The sequence below is a fragment of the Pelmatolapia mariae genome, linkage group LG22, assembly GCF_036321145.2.
Source record: "Pelmatolapia mariae isolate MD_Pm_ZW linkage group LG22, Pm_UMD_F_2, whole genome shotgun sequence".
Classification (NCBI taxonomy): domain Eukaryota; kingdom Metazoa; phylum Chordata; class Actinopteri; order Cichliformes; family Cichlidae; genus Pelmatolapia; species Pelmatolapia mariae.
Window position 1 is genome coordinate 12350051 of NC_086245.2, and position 17625 is coordinate 12367675.

At 40.8% G+C, this 17625-nt stretch overlaps 1 protein-coding gene across 1 annotated transcript in view; it reads right to left on the minus strand.

The window, feature by feature from the left end:
* med30 (mediator complex subunit 30) overlaps positions 1-16485 on the minus strand; it is a 48623-nt gene extending 32138 nt beyond the window's left edge. The window contains exons 1-4 of the mRNA XM_065471867.1: positions 16395-16485; positions 15574-15856; positions 13360-13518; positions 7663-7770 (exon numbers count right to left, since the gene is read on the minus strand). Of these exons, the coding sequence (XP_065327939.1) occupies positions 7663-7770; positions 13360-13518; positions 15574-15759 (453 nt within the window). The 5' untranslated portion in view covers positions 15760-15856; positions 16395-16485. The remainder of the gene's footprint in view (positions 1-7662; positions 7771-13359; positions 13519-15573; positions 15857-16394) is intronic.
* Between the last annotated feature and the right edge of the window lie 1140 nt (positions 16486-17625).

Below are 17625 nucleotides of genomic sequence, written 5' to 3' on the forward strand. Positions count from 1 at the left end.
AACAAGCCCTAAACTTAAAAAATAAGTATGAAATAACATATCTTTTGTACAGTGTAAAGAGCGTTTTTTAATTTATACTCCATAATAATGTCTTGCTAGTGTTGAGGATTGCAGAATGTGAGAAAAGCTTTCCCAGAGCACATTAGGACGGCTTGTCTTCCCAATCTGTATATACTCGGATCACTTGACAGAAATCAATTTGCATGCTAATGCTTTGCATAAGAGGAAGGTCATGTCACAAATAAGGCTATCACTTCGATACAAAGGTGTCTAAACTTTATTCACTTTCAGCTCTTGTGTTTAATGTGAGAGAAACACACAGATCCGATACTTTTTTCCCCCTTTCTTTTTTTGCATTGCTCCAGAATTGTAAGGATTGGATTAAGCACTTGCTCCAGCAGGCTTCTAATGTTCTTTTTGTGGGTGTGGCAGCTTTGTGTGCAAAGGTGAAGAGACTGAGTGCAGTCGAGTAGAAGCCTCGCTGCAATGTTTCACTGTAGTGTTAACATTTAAAAAGCAGCCAGGGGAGCTCTGCTCATCTCTTCTGCTGACACTTCTGACCTTGGACCATTATCATTGCAGCAAACGCAGACAGAGTGGCATGTTCAATCTGTACAGAGCCAGTACAATGCACATACAAAGAGAAGAAACAGAGAAGAGCAGGGCGTCAAGACAGCACACACACACACTGGAAACACGAGTAAAGCAAACTCGATCTCTTCTCACTGAAGAAAGAACTAAGAGCTCTTTGTCTCACTCAGTACACACACACACACACACTCTGTATATACAAACAAAGCAAATCCCCTACTGACAAGGGGAAATAAAAAGTCATCCTAAATAACGCACAGTGTGCTTTACCTAAATCTATGCCATACTCCACTGTTAATAACCACTATGCTCACTTGAGATATGGGAGATATTCTGTGTGGCTGCTGCCTGCGTACTCTAACTCCCTGGTATAGGTTTCATCGACCCAGGGCGGATATTTGCACGTAGTGCTTTGCTGTCGTCATGGTGGGCCTGCTTCCCAGGGAGAGATTAAACCTAATCCAGGACTCAAAATAATCTATTATGACAAATGTCAAAACATCACAGAGCAGGGTTTGTCAGTGTTTAGAGAACCTACTTCATATCGCATCGCCCAGTTCAGACAAACGCCATGTAAAAGCACCTATTCCTTTCAAACCAACAACCCATTTACCCTCGTCAACCTTAATAATACTGATGTGGTTTTTCTCGCCCTGCCCCTTTCGTTTTGTTTTGCAGCACAAGTAGTGATTCAACTGTTTGGTAATTTCCTAACCTTGAATTTCACTTCATGGATCTAGGTGGTATTTTGGTGCTAAGTACAGACCACATGGAAGGAGAAGAAGTGCAAAAACGTGGGAGGTCCATTCAAGTGAGGCTTTGTTGGAATTTTAGTAAAAAATGTGCCTGAAATTCCAGGCTCTAAAAAAAGAAAAGGAAAAAAAAGATTCCAAACACTGGCTTCTGCCATAACATTACTTAGGTACTACTTTCAAGACATTACAGACAAAACTCAAACTGAAAATGAAGCTCGAGATCCAAAGATCGCAAAGCAGTTCAACATGGCACAGATGCCACGGCAACTTGCTCTGTTCACATGGTTGTAAGCACTGATTTTATTTATTTATTTAACTGAATCAATGATTAATGGTGTTACGTTTCCCTAAAAAGATCCAGGGGACGTGGGAGAGTAAAAAAAACATGTCAGAGTTGAAAAAGGAGACATGGAGGCAAATTTGACAAAGGTTTAAACTGAAAGAAACAGACAAGCCGCTATCACCTTTGAAAGAAAATAATCATACCAAAACCCAAGCAAGAGGTACACTGTCCACGCACCAATCCATGAACCAATTGGTGAGATCTCATCTCACTTTCTGTTTGACATCTTAAAAACCAGATTCAATTGGCAATGACGGACTCTCTCTTTCTGTATAAATGTTGTGACATTTCCTGGACCTGTGGAGCTGAAAAATAAAACTATTTGGAAGTGTTAAAAAGCTGCAGTTCTTCATGCAGCCACTTGAGGCTAGCTCCAAAAGGGAGTCAATCCCCTTAGACTACCATGTTAACATGCCCAACTTTACAGGGGAAACAAGCATGTTTGGAACCTGTTACCAAAAGTGTTTTGGCCTCTATGTATAGTTTTTCAGCAATAAAAACTCTGAGTAGAATGAAGTTATTTGTTGTTATTTGTCTGTAGTTGTTTAGCCAGTTCTTTGTCAGCTGAGATGGGAGGGTCACATGTCTAAAAAGCTGACAATAAGTAATTGTAACAATATCGGGAATAAGTCCTGATTTGAGTTCAGGAGATGCCGCTTGAAGCGAGGAGGAAGAGAATGAGATTATTAAAAATATCTATGTCCAAATGTTAAATGGTTATATATAGTTTAAAGGTCACAAATGGGACTTATATAAGGCATACTACATATGTGGCCTGTTTCTAATCACATACACAAAACACGACAGGGGGGCAAGATAGCGGCTTGCTATCTTGCAACCCCTTCACAAGAATTTTTAATGGATTCACTCTTTTTTTTAAGTTTATGACAATGCATTAATTTGTTGGAAGGCATGATTACACACTAATCAAGGCACATTTATGAGTTCACCATTCTTTTTCTTTTAAATAAACTCAAAAACAGTACTTACCGTACCTTTAATTGTATGCAAATGATAGCAGGATGTCGCAAAGTAGCCCTACTCAAAACTGGAAGAGATGCGTTCATTATGACTGTGTTCTGCTGCTGCTTGTTATTATTATAGCTGCTCATCACTTCTGTGTGTCACAGCCTCCTCTGAAGCTTTCTTTTCTCTTAAAAGCAGCGTGTTTTTTTAAATGTAGATATGCGACTTGTATCCCAACACAAAGTAAAAGTGAAGCTATAATGCTCTTAGCTTTGCCAACATTTTGCATTATTTATCTCTATCATTATTGAACATGCCTGACAAAAAGCCAAACCATCTGCGTCTGGTTTTCAGACTGCTAGAAGCCTGCTGTCACTTGTTGATCTGCTCTTGTCGTGCATCAGTCTGATTGGTACAGCTGCTTTAGCGCAATGAAATCGGTGATGTGACTGACTGGAAGTTCATTAACCACCACAGCCTCCAGCTTCATCCTCCTCTTTTACATGCTGATCTACATACACCAAAATAGCAAGTGCACCTGGAGACGCCCACACAGTCCACTCTGAGATCTCGCTGTGCTTGTGCAATTAAAACATGGAGCTACAAATCCTTAAGACTTTCATAAAATCACACCCCGTTTTTATACTAGCCTAAATTTTCTGAAGTAGCTACAGAGATTTCACTCATAGCGATGGGGTCTATTTTCCCCCGCCGAATGAAGTATCATTACTTTAAATCTTTGATAAAGTGGGTCCAATACAGCCAACATTTCCTGCTATTGCTTCAGAAAAAAAAATGTATTCGAAACACACCATTATGAACCTGTCACAGAAATTTTAGTGCATCTATCCACAAGGTCAAAACCAATCTATACATTTGTCTGCAAAATGTGACATGAGTGTAATACTTCTTGGCATTTTTGACAGTGCAATTGCTGTTACCAAAGAAACCACAGGCCTTACTAAATCAATCAGGATGAGTCTTTACTTTAAGAAAGACACTAAAAAGCCTTTTCCCTCTCAAAGCTTCATCCACAACATTTCCTATTGTGCAGTTTGTTTAATTAACATATAAGAGGCCACATTTCCATGTAACTGACTTCTCATATTCAACTCGTTTGTCTGTGCCGTGACTTGGGATCTAATCTACCTTCAACATATCTGTCCTGACTGACGCTGGCATGTCAGTCCGAAGAAAAGCCGTCTGCTGCACTGCACTTCAGATCGTTAGAAAACAGCCTCTCTATCACAGCTGAGCAAAAACCTATCTGACAGTGAATAAATTTAAAAAAGCTCTTAGGTGTGTTTGATGTCTGACAATTGAAACCAAACGTGAACACCTTACTCACAAGATATGGGGAAAAAAAAATCAAGTCATCTCTTCTTTCTTCTTGTTAATATTTAAAACACCTCCAGCTACTATTTTTTCCCCACACAGCTCTTTGTAGTCGAGGGTCAGCTCAGCTCAGTCTGTTACTGCGATCTAAAATGTATTTATATACTACAGAGGTGTTTAAAAAGCTGATAAGCATTTTCGCTGCTTTTTGATTTATTACTGCCATTATTTTTAATTATTTTTCATATGTTGCAAACACCTTAGCAATGTCAGTGTTCATGACCGTAGATGAACACTGAGACCAAAACACAACAAATCCAATATCACTACTATGACTGGATGTGCGGACCTTTGCTAATGAATCCCTAAGCTGGAGCAGAGGCCAAGATCCCTCCACAGATCGAACAAGCTGTTTATGTTACTTTGGTCACAAACTGTTTGGCTAGGATGATCACATAAAATGGCTTTTTTTGGCTTACATTACCAAATGTTAACATACCTGCTAACACAAACAAACTTCTACCCACCCAACATAGCAGCTAGTGTCCAACCTTACTTTGCTTCCTTGCTAACGCTGTCAGTAGCAAAATACAAATTAAATTGTCTCTGGAGTTTGCAGTCAGTGATGCACTGAGAACAAGTAGCCATTAGTGAAATCTATTGCTAAGCTAACATTAGCTAGTGTTACTCACTGCTGTGCACTGTGGGGGAGCAGCAAAGAGTGACTGAGGCACAAACTCTGGGGTTTAAGATCCAGCAAGCGCAGAAAACTGCAGCTCCCAGTGCAGCTACTTGAGGCTGGCTTGAAAAGCAGTCAATGCCCCATAGACTCCCATGTTAAAATGTCAAACTGCACAGGATTAAAACGTATATTTACAGCTTAGCACAAAAAAGCCCAAAACATTTTGGCCTCTATGGATAGTTTCCTCCTCCATAACAACCGTACAGGGGGCAGATTTTTATTATAACTCATCCATCTGAGGAATAAGGATTAAAGTTATGGCATATGGCTGATAAGGCCAAACAGGAAGCTGTAGCTAACAGCTGCTTTTCAGATCTCACCTTTGCTAATTTCATACACTCATTTGGATGTTTTCACTGCCTTTGATGTATGAGCATTTTAATGGATTTTACAAGAAAATAGTGCAGTTTGCTGTGCGGTGGTGATTTCTGGCTCAAATAAACAAAATTAATCAGCATAGCGAGGTTTTAAAATGATAGTCCAGTTAGGGCTGCCACAAACGATTATTTTGATAGTCGACTAGTCACCGATTATTTTTGCGATTAGTCGACTAATCAGATCATGCATCGATTGGACGTAAAACGTACAGCTTATTGCACCAGCAGCATCTGCTCTTGTATAACTATTAGCTTACAGCTTTAAGTGTTTAAGGTATGTGCTAACTAAAAATAAAGACAAGGTGATACTTTTATTAAATTTTAATGACATTTGCAGATTGTTTCGGTGAAGTTTAATAAAATCCTTGCTATCTAAAATATAACAGGACACCGGAGTAAATTCTCGAGCATCTCACACTTCTGATAATCAGCTGTCTGCTTGGCGTTTATTCAGCTGTGTAAAAACTATAACTTTAATCTCAGCCAAACCGATTTACTCAGGAACAAATAAAATACTAAAAAAAAGCCAAACAATAACATTTTTAAGTTATCTAAGTGACTTATATATGTTTAACCTGAGTAGCGAAAGACGGCGGTGGGTTTGAAAACGATTTGCCGGGAGTCCGGTGTTCTCACGGGCTCTAGTGAGCCTTGCCCCCGGCTAGCTATCGAGCTAGTGGGTAACAGACGTCTCCGAAAACGTCGGAGCGCTTTTGAAAATATGTGGTGTCTTGATAAACTGAGCAGATATTTGAGGTTTACACAGTTACATTCTCGCCTGAAAATATGTTAAACGTTTATTTTGTGACCCAGAAAGAATAATAAGAATAATATTAAAACTAACTAGCTGCCGCCATTGTTGACAACTGAGCTGGGCTGCGCTATGAATTCTGGGACAGAGCTACTTCTTCTTCTTCGGGGTTTAACGGCAGCTGGCATCCTTGTACATGCAGTGCTGCCATCTTCTGTTTCAGTCCGTTATTACACTCTTAAATCCTACTACTTATTCCTGCGTCTTTTGTGATCTTACAAAGCTTCAAACGACGCGTCGACTATTAAATCAGTCGTCGACGATTTTGATAGTCGACGTAATCGTGACTAGTCGACTAATCGTGGCAGCCCTAAGTCCAGTAACCAGAGGGTGTCGTCACAGTGTTTACATCCATCTTTGAGGTACAGCCTATGGGTAAGGCAAACAGTAGCCTGTCTTTTAACATACAGGTGAGTTCACAGGAAGTTAAACACAACTGCAACTCAGCCAAGGTCTCATTTAAATAAGTTACATTATAATCAACTCCCAGATTGGCAAAAATTACATGGAAAATGCAATTAAACAGAACTACATCGTCAGCAAAACTCAGGGATGCCCCCTGGAAGACATCATGTGTTATTCAATATCCCTGCTACTGGCAACAAAGACAACAAACTTATTATTAATATGACGATTATATAAGGATCACATGCCTGTAGGTCTATATCAGCACTCCAATGTTCCACAAATACTCCCAAAAGTCCCTGTATTTCCTTGGAAGGCTGAGGATGGAATTACATCCGCCTCTTCATTAAATATGGTAAGAATCAGTCAGCCAGTCCAGGTGCTGCACTCAAACTAATATTAAACAGTTTTATGCAGACAGACAAACATCGAACACCCGAGGTGCAACACAACTACAAAGCCTTTTCAAAAACTTAGGAATTAGGTCAGACTACTTAAAATTAATTTTTAAAAACCCAATAACAATAATAATTACTACAATAAAATCTGTATACCACACTGTGCTGGATTAAATGTGGAGGTGATACTTGAGTGGTGCGCATTAAAACAGAATCAGCTGCACAATGTATCTAATTGAGTTAATTTTGAATCAGTCACAACATAATATCTGCTCGGTTCAATAAGATCAACAGTAAACCACATATGAGATGAGTCTCCTTCATTTTAACCGTACGCTCCTCCTGCACAGTTGGAAAAATGTCATTAGGTTCAAATATTGGGTCTTCAAACTGCTCCTCAGGTTCCCCGACTGACCAGGAGATTCAGGTTTTGATAAAAATTAAACTAAAAAAAAAGATAGCGGAGGATGAATCTAGTCCCCAGGAAAATGTTCTAAAATGCATTTGTGGTTAATAGGATTTCCCAGTGGTATCATGATCTCCTTTAAACACACAACCACTATCATCAGACAAAGTTTATCAAGTGTGGCCTCTTAATTTTGTTTTTGCACAAACCTTCTGTACAACCTGGATGTTTGCAATTCAAATAAGAGCAAACCAGCAATTAAAAATTCGGGTTAATGATGTTGAGTAAAATTATTCATCTGGAATAAATTCCATGCCTAATTATCATTTCTTGTCTGTATGATGATACTGAAACATTACTGAAATAACACCATGTTTATAGCTGAAATAAAAAGAGACTGAGATATCACTGTGAGCCTTTTCAAACCTTTCCCATTTTTCCTCTAATAAGCTTCTCCTCCTCGTGTTGTTTGCTGGCTGGAAATCAAACCTGTAAGCCTGTCAGTGTTGTGCTGTTCATCCAGAACACCATACCTTGTTGACCTCCAGGATTTCTCTCCTTTCCTCACTGGCAGAGCGGCTCTGCCCACCTGATCGGTCTTCATGTTTGGAGCCGTCATCTTCCACAAAGGGTATCAGTTGCTGGAAGGGACAGCAAACAAAAAAATGTGGCTGTATTACTTACTGTAAGCAAGACAAGCGTAAGAGGATCGCTCCCAAAATGCTGACTTATTCAGATAACTAGATCGTGTTTCCCTGCTTGGAGTCGCACATTAAGATCCATATCATAGTTTTTTCAATAAAATCTGTTTAAAGATTCACCTCCTGATGCAATTATTCTCTTTCCTACTTCTATTTTTTTCCCCAATCTAACGTCTAAGGTCCAAATAAATTAAAAGCACTGTGCTGCCTAGTCACATCTTTCCTATACGCCCACTGAGCGCAGTTATAGGCCACATTTACATGTGTATGGGAAATCTCAACTAAGCTATATTCAACATATCTCTATGCCTTCTCGCACGATTGTTCCCATGAAGTGGTGAAAATGGGGATTGTGTGTAAGCTCTCGAACACTCTCTTCAACGTGGAAAGACAGGGACAGGAAAAGAGTGAGAGGGAAAAGCGAGTGGGAGATTAATTCATTTTTAAACGCTCTGTGTGCTTGACCTTGTCTGCTTGACACTAGAGTGAGGCTGATGTGCAAGAGCCTTCAGGCGAGGCAGCGTTCCCGAGAGCCGACAGGGTCACCGCCTGCTGCTTTGCGTCGGACTGCCCCCTAGTGGGCACCTCGGTGTGGGTAGGGGCGCAAGAGGCTTGCTGCAGTCACACATCAAGTAATCTATGGATGTCTTGAGAACACACTGTTCCTCATAACACACAGACAGCAAGGATATAAAAGACCTGCACTGACAATGTGTGATTGATGTTATGCTATCTTTGCAGAGCGACTGCACAAAATTGAATTTTGTCAACAACAAAATAATAGACTGTAAAGCACACGCAGTGAAAATGGAGTCAAACCTGAGTTTCATATTCTCAAAAGACAGCAACAGTTTTATATAGCATGACATTTTATGGGTTTTAATAAAGGCTGTGGACGACTCTGCTATGGTTTGTAATACTGGAAGCAAGAAGTTCCTGTTACAAAAAAACATCTAGAAAAACATCGTTTTCCTTTCCAAAACAATACTGCCATACCAGACAAGATCACAAACATAGATTAGGTAGGACAGTCTCCAAGCAACATTAGCTAATAAAAAAAATATCCCATATGGTGGAATAGCAAACCTTCCTCCAATAATGACTTGGCAAAGCAGTAAATTATGACTGACTACAGATTTTGGCCCGTGTTGTGCAGCTGGAGCAGAGGCCCTGCAGACAGTCGACGGCTGATTTAAGTAACCTGATTCATCTGGAAGCAATGACTGACTAGTGTATGAGTAGAGTTGGAGCCAGACAATATCAAGACTAGCACAAAGGAAGTTATAAAAAAAATAAAATAAAATACAGACAGAGAGAGGAGACTAATAGAGTAGGATAGCACAGAAGAGGGCAAGAGTCGTGGGAAAAGAGCCAGAGAGAGAGAGGTGAGAACAGAAAATGGGCACGGGAAAAAGAAAGGCAGACAAAGACGAAAATAAAGAATGACAAAAAGACATAAAAGTCTGGAAAAAGTTTCTTTACTCCTGTCAGTTTCCAGGCTTAGCTCTGCGCCAAACTGTAAACTCTGACTCTTGGAGGGAGAAAAGACAGCAAGGACATGTGCAGGATATTATACCAGACAAACTATGAGCTCGCCTCCAACTTTGAGCAGGAAAAGATGAAAGTTTTTTCATTAGATAATTTGAGGCCGAAGCCAACGACATATCACATTTTAAAGGTGGTGGGCTCAGTTTGGCAGCCCGCGGGGGGAAATGAAATGTGCTGAGTAGGGTGGGAGAGATGGATGGAGAGTGTATTTTGTGTGTGTGTGTGTGTGTGTATGTGTAGCTATGCAGCACGTGCACGTCAAAGTGTGAGTCATAACCCCTGCCTCTTTCACAGAAAGATGGATGTGGTTTCCTGGCTGACAGAGAAGAATGGCCTAATGAAGTTCTCCAGGTTGCCTCAGTGAGACAAAAAGAAAAGGGTAAAAAAAGACTGGGAAAAAAAAACAGCAGGGTGAATGTGTAAGAGGAGAGGGAAATGAAATGGCATGGCTGTTCACTGCAGGAAATGACAAGAGGAGAGCAAGACTTGGGACCACAGGGAAAGAACAACATGGGAAAAGCAGAAAAAGACAGCGAGACAAAGCCAACGAGGACAAACAGACCGGCCCGAGAGAAAGAAGGAAATGAGGAGAGATCCACTATCTAGCAGATATCAGAAGAAAAGAAGATGAAAGTGGTAGAAAATGTGGGGAGGAGGAAGAAAAATGCATCTAAAAAGGAAGAAAGCAAATTAAAGTCTGAGAAGGGGCGAGGAAAAAGCTGCAACGAACGACAAGTGGAAAGAAAAAGGGGGGAAAGCGCTGACGTGTGCAGTTGGTCCAGCTGTTCATTAAACGGGTCTGCTGCTAATTAGGCTGAGATGAGGTCACGCTGCCCGAGTCATTGATTCCACTTCCTGTTTCAGGCAGCCAATAGTGAGCGGCTGTCAGGCAGCCACCTGAATTCTCTAGGATGATAAATGGCATGCATGCTGGGGCCAAAATCAACAACCCCTCAGCCCCAGACAAACATGGTGAGAGGAGCTATTGGCTGGTCAGCACCGGACTGGGTCTCAGCCTCGGGGGGAAATGAATAAACATTTAAATAAGGTGGAATGAGCAGGGGGAGGGAAAAAAATAGCCAGATGGTGTAATGACTCAATGAAGGTACGGCAAAAGGAAAATGTCAAAGAAAGCCCGTCACCGGCTTTGATTTAAGGGCACAACTGCACACGAGAGTCACTTTGAACAGATCGTTCGAATTGCCTCTCGCTGACTGTACTCCTCAATGCAGAAAATGTACGTGGTGGCAGCCATCACAAATTTGTTCCAATTTAAGACTGGTCTCCTCCCACATCCTCTTTTATCCTCAGTAGGAGTCTGGTGAGAAAGATTAGCTCAGAGCCAATCTGTAGAAATTGGGAAGGGACTGCCGCAGTCATAAATCCAATCAAACAGTAGTGGATAGCCGTGCCGGAGCCCCGCATGGTGCCTCACAGAGTGCACCCCCAGCGAGCCAGTGCGTGTGGAATTGCACGTGTGGCGAAAACATGCTATTGTGCCAAGTTACACTGCACCACTTGCATTTCTATGTTGTACATTTATGTGTGTGTCGGGGGGGGGATACAATTGTGCAATCATTCTGTGAAGGCAGGCAGGGAAGGAGTGGTGCTAAGAGGCAAAGTGGTGTTGTTGCTCCTGAAGGTGGATGGTGACTGTAACCAGCAGTAAAGAGGCTCTGGAGACTCACCTGAAACGACCAATGAATCTGCTGCAGGCAGAGAAAAGACAGACCTAGAGGGAGTAGGTGAGATAAGAGTTCCCCAGGGTAAATATGTGTGTGTTTGTGTGAGTAGCTTTGTGAGAGGGTGTGTGTGTGCATGAGCAAGGGGATATGGAAGTTACAATGGCCTACTTCCTTTAAACCAACAGCTTCCTAATTTAGCAGACAGCTTTTACGAAAAGCCGGACTATATGAGGCGGCGGCTGAAAGCACAAAAAAAAATATCCTGACAAGCACATAAAGCATTTGTTGACGTTCACATCTAAAAAGATCAATCAGTCAACTTAAAATGTAGTTTCAGCACTTCCGCGCTTACAGCCTCATCATGTAAAACCTGCAGTTGCAGGTGTGCTTTATATAATAAAAGCATGACCTGATTTGAGGTAAGACAGAATCTTAAAAGTAATAACAAATGGACAAAACATGTAAAATACAAAATATAATACAATGTGTTTTATCAGGTAACAACTATATTAAGCTGGGAGTAATGTGAATGTAATTTAATTTAATCTCCTTTCAGCATGTAATACTTTTTTGTTTGTTTCATTAATCTTTTGTGAAGAGGGGGAGAGTGTGTTATTCATGAGTGAATGGAAGATAAAAACCAGCAGATTGGTATGGTTTGAGCAGAAATATAAGCATTGTACTGGACTGCCATGGTTACGAGAGAGCTGAGCTTTACAAGTCAACCTGCAAATCCAACCTTTACCTATAATTATGAGTTCTGGGTAATGACCAAAAGAGTAAGGCCATGAATACAAGAGGCCAAGATGAGTTTCCTTTATAGGTTGGCCGGGCTCAGCCTTGAAGGTAGGAAGAGGAGTTATTTCTAAGGCTGAGCATGGCTGGGTGGACTCTGGACTCCAGACAGTATGTCAGCAACACACAAAAACCACGATCAACATGTCTCACTACTGCAAATACTTTATTTACTTTGGTGAGGGTGGTGCCTGTATAGAGCCTGCAGGAAGCCGGACACATTACACTCGCTCACTCAGGGTGAATTAATCAGATCATAGCCTGATATCACATATCACACAGACTTTGTTATATGGAGCTAATGACTTAAAAACAATTTATTGTCCAATTGAGTCTGACATTTATGTCCTCACACACATCCATGCTGGCAATGCATTGAAAAGTTCAGTGCAGCGGTACATGTGTGTAATCAGACAGAGCTCTTCGGCTAACTTTACCTTACCTTTACCCTAGTGCACTGACATGCATCAACCCATGATTAAACCTCAGTGTTCCCAGGTGCACGCAAGTCTTTTGTATACTTAAATCAACTTGCACCAATTTCATCACCTCTCCTCCACATCACAGCCAACAAACCCCGACTGCTTCTTTTGTCTGCGTTATGCAACCAGTGCGTGCCGCCACTGTAGGCATGCGTCATATTGCTTCACTCGCTGCAACAGGACCAGTGTGTGCAGCAAATACGGATCAAAGAAATGTTAGAAGCCCTTTTGGAAAGTTCAAAGTTTTCCACTTTTTATGTTTCAGGCTCATCTTAAGATTAATTTTCCCCCCTCGTCAACCCTTTTATGATTTATAACTGCACTCTGTTGTCCCCTAACGAACCAGCCAATGTAAAAACATGCTAACTCTTCCCACCTCACACTTAAAAGACTGAAGGCGGCTGAGCGTTAGCTGTTAGAGCTCCTCTGTTATGTAACGAACTGCTGCCATTTCCTTTTAGAGCTCTTTTAAAGATTTAAATATATCGGCAGGCTTCCTTATAACTTTTTACTTTTCTTTTAAACTTTTAAGGCTTTTTTGATTTTACTGTTAACTACTGAGTTGCACTGTATTTTCATTCTTGATGCTGCACTTTCATGACTCTGTTTTATATTAATACACCAACTGTTCAATCATTTGGAGCTTAAATTTATGCTTTTCTAATCTTCTTTAATTTTTTTCCCCCATTTGTATGACTGTATTTTGACACATTTGTCTTTATTACATGTTTCTTCTGAAATATTTTGCATTGCTGAATGTTGCAAAAACATTTCATTAATAAACTTCACAACTTTATTTTTAAATACTATGGAAAGTGCACCACTGGTGGTATAATATAACTGATACAACAGTGTGTATGTATATATGACAGAAAATGGAAAAAAGCACAACGGGTTTCCTTTAGGGATGGAAGGAAGTTTCACAAATTTGACTATTTTACCAACTTTTAACAGAAATTCAATAACGTCAGTAAGAGAAAGCTGTCATTAGCATATTTCTTAGCATTGTCGTGTCTCACCTCTGGAGGTATGGGGTCGAGACCGGCACAGTTTTCGTTGCATTTATCGTAGACGAGGCGCAGCTTGCGGAAGAGCACAGAAAGCGTTCGTAGATGCTCCTGGAGTTTCCCCAGCCTGTCCTGATGGGTGTTGGGGTGGTAAGTGACTCCATTAGGCAGCTAAGAAGAACCAAAGGGGAAACTCTGTGTTAAATAAAGTACTAGAATTTTCTTAGTGCTAATAAAAAAGCAAAACTTATTGATCCTCACTGACTGCCAAAGCATCACGAAGCCTCTGTTGTTCCCCAGCTGATAAGAAAGCATTAGAAAATCCTCTGATAAAAAAGTGATAGTGTTCTTTCTACTTAAGAACGGGAGCCATCAGTCTGAAAAGACGCTTTAAAATGTGTTTAACACGTTTGTGATCCTGCAACAATATGGCATGTGGTTTTAATAATCACAATTTAAACCACCAAACATAAACTGCGCAGCATCAAAAGATAAACAGCTTCAGCTCGAGCACTTTCAATGTTTTTTTTCCCCCTCTCACTCCCATACTGAGGCTGCAAAAGTGGCTTTCAACAACAATGGGTGTTAAAGAGCAGCATGACATGTTTTTTATTGAGAGGATCGACAAGCCTCTGGAGCAGCACTGTCTGATTATAAACATCCTGCATAGCATGAAACAAGCCTGCCTTGAGGGCAAGCAAAGCAAAGAGAGACACACAGAGAAGCAGGAGGGAGACAGACAGAGAGAGACGGAAGGAGTCGAGGGAGGAGAAGACACATGAGGAATTTTTACAAGTATAAAGGCGGCCTGTGATCTAAAAAAACAAGTCACAACAATGCTGTTTGTGCATTCTGCGGCTGAGGTCGCGCTCGCTCGGCCCATCTCGCTGGCTGTGATCTTAACAAGGTGCGGGAGCGGCGTCTCGGAGGAGCAGGCAGACATCCACGATAAACTCATTCCAGTTGCATCTTTAAGATGAGGTCAAAGCTGAACTACATATGAACTGCAGACCAAGCTAATGCACAAATAAATGATCTCAAGGAATAATAACAAGCATCCGCTGGCACTTAAATGCAGTAAAGACTGATGCACTGTTTGGAAATAAAAGAAAACATTTGGAAGGAAAGTGCACTAACACATTTGACATAAAAGCAATACGTTCAGCTCAATGATATATGTAGAAGGATGACTTCATGAGTCTTATCTACGAGCGCTCCTTCTTTGTTATGACAACATAAACAAAGCCCTGCAAACACAGGAGGAAATCACACAAAGGCAACATCCTTGCTTAGCTAGTGTTGGATTTATCGCAAACACTTTGACAATGATTGTCATATCACATTACTGCATGGAAAAATGCACTTTTGGTCATAAATTCCTGGCAGTAAGCTGAGCTTTGAGCAATTAAAATAACCAAAAAAAACTTCCCATCTCAAGAAAGACAAACGAGATCTGCTTGCAGTTCTCCAATTTTTGTGTGGCAGGCCCCCACATGCCTCATTTTTATCATTAACAACTGAAAATTGGGACCTAAGCAAAGGTGATTGGAATCGCATCAGCAAACTCTTGTTTATTTTGTCAAAAAAAAAATTTTTTTTAAGTGATATTAACTTAACTTCAGTATTATGCAGTGGTTCCTGTCCCCAGATTTAAGAGCCACTGCCTTATGCTAATATGTATTTTCCCTGCCTTAATGATTGAAGGCATAAAAAAGGGTCTGTACTTTTCCTGCTCCTAGTTGTCAAAATGTAATTTGTGCAAAAGGCATATTTGGAGCCTAGACACTGATTAAAAGTTTCCTCTACATCTTTGTACTTTCTGCCAAATTCTTTCAGAATACAATCTACATGCCACATTATTTTAATGAACCTTAAACTGCCTCTGCAGGCTTCTCAAATCAAGTGATTTTGGCCTTTTAGCTGCGCTGCGCTTCTCGCTGGCTGTGGCCCGTCTCCCATTTACCATCAAGACTGCAGGCATCCTGTTGTTTTTAAATCCTGCATCAAAATGTGTTGATAAAGAACTGCCTTCCTGACTGGCATTTGCTTTGTTATTAGAATAATAGTCATCATGTCATGTTAGTATCACTTTTTTTTTCCTCGCATCTTTTGGCTGGTCTGTTTTCATGACAGCGCATCCAAACCTTTAATTTTACTCATCTTGCGTCATACTTAAGAGTTCTTGAGAGTCACACATTGGTTCTAGAGCTACAAACGTGACCATACCTGCATGTTTCTGAGGAGCTGGAAGATCTCCATGGTCCTGAGGACGATGTCTTGGACCGTCTCCTGGCCGATGCGACACAGCGAGGCCGTGTTGACGTCCCGTGCCGCCTGAGCCTGCTGCTGCTGTTGCTGCTGCTGAGGTGGCGGCTGCCCGCCAAAAGGTGACACGAGAGGAGGGGTCGTCATGGAGACTGCAGGTGAAGATGCTGATGGAGAGGATGGATTGGAGGGGGGTTCACGTTTTCCCTGTCAGGTTATTCCACACCAGGAGACATTTACATGCCTTTAGGGAGCATTTTAAAGGGGATAAAGAGAAGGAAATTTAGTGAAGTTAAAGGAAGTCTTGGTTATTGCGCTTGCTTTGTGATTACTCAACAGCATAGAGTTTAGCAATATCAGCTTAGCTTTTAGCTAGGCTAAAGTTTGATAAAAACATATTTTCAGCTATATAAAAACTTCACAGGTGCTAAAAAGTAACAAAAACAACGCGTTAGTCTCTGTGCTAACACCATAGCCTTTAAAATAAGTTATCTACGCGGGTTTGAATCTATTTAAACGATAACTCACATCAGCACAAGGCTCTCAAATGCCGCCACGAGCTTTAAAAGACACACCCAGATACATGAAGTAGAGTAACGGGTTAATCATCGCTCATCTAAAAGTACAGTGATTGTCACAAAAGCTAAGTGGACAGTCACACCATACGACACTCTCGCTTTCTCAACGTTTATTTTTGTGTTTTTTAATTCTTTTTCTACCACTTCATGTCACAGAGAGTATTCATGTTTGCTCACCGGCACAATTACAACATGTTAGGTTACCTGTGTGGTGATAATTTATCTCTTTTGTTGACATGTCAAGTCCCTCTGCTCCAGGGATCTCAGCTGCTGCTGCAACTATCGCGAGAAGTCTTCCTCGACGCCGTTATTTTGGCTTGTAAATAATGTAATAGAAGCGAAACGTGAAAATGTATATTTATATATGTATATATATATTAATTTGGTATAACTTTAACGAGAATAAGATGTTATAACTGACATGTACTAATATCAAATACGCCTTTGGTCATCTACCGCTACTCTCTGAATGCTTCTAAGGCATGAAAACATTACGGTAAAGCAACGCGCCCACCAAAATGTGCTCGGGCTACTTGGGGTAAGAGCGACACATACTGGCTCAATTTTTTATAACAGCATCACTACCATACATCTGAGTTCATCAGCCCCCGGGCCAATTTACGCCACATGATTGCTTCTCATGGGTCATTCTCTTTCCCTTACTCTGTGTTAAATTAAATCCCTCAGTGCATGTACCCATCCATTATTTATAGTTTACTGTACAGCTGTGCTTGGATTGTTTTGTGAGCCATCAGAATTCAAATTAAATTGAAATACAAGAGGTGTCACGAATAGACAGCAAGCTGTACAAGGTTGCTCCCTCAGCATGTGCAGCAGAATTACTGCCCTTACTAGTGACTTACAGACACTAGAAATAAGAGTTTTATTTATTTATTTTTTTAAAAGAAGGAAAAAAGGAAAGGTTTTACCTTCAGGCTTGAATGGGGCTGAAAAAAGTAGATTAGGATGCTATTACTTAATATACACTATTCACTGAAATTTAGGGCCATAGGCTGGATTTCAATTTTCTTTTATCAGAAACACACTTTATGTAATGGTAACCCAGAGTCTTTTTTCCCACTCTTTTTAGCAGCAACATGCAATACTGATGCGAAAAACACTGAGTTCACTTGACTGCCCACAACTTCTTAATTGCAGACAGAGTGCTGGTTAGCTTGCCAGGATGAATGAGTGTTACTCTCACAATCCCCATCTGCTGTAGCGCCAGACTAACTGAGGCATGCCTTTTGGAAATAAGTTCCTCCATAATCATCTAGCATGTCTTGGTGAGCTTAATTGGAAAGAGGAAGCAGCGATGGTGAGTGGGTGGAGGCAGGTAGCGAGATGAATACGTTTTCCCATGTTGCTATGTTGCTGATTAACGATGCAACTTTAGGAGAAGGATGGAAAATGTAAAAGTGCGAGTGAGTGTGCA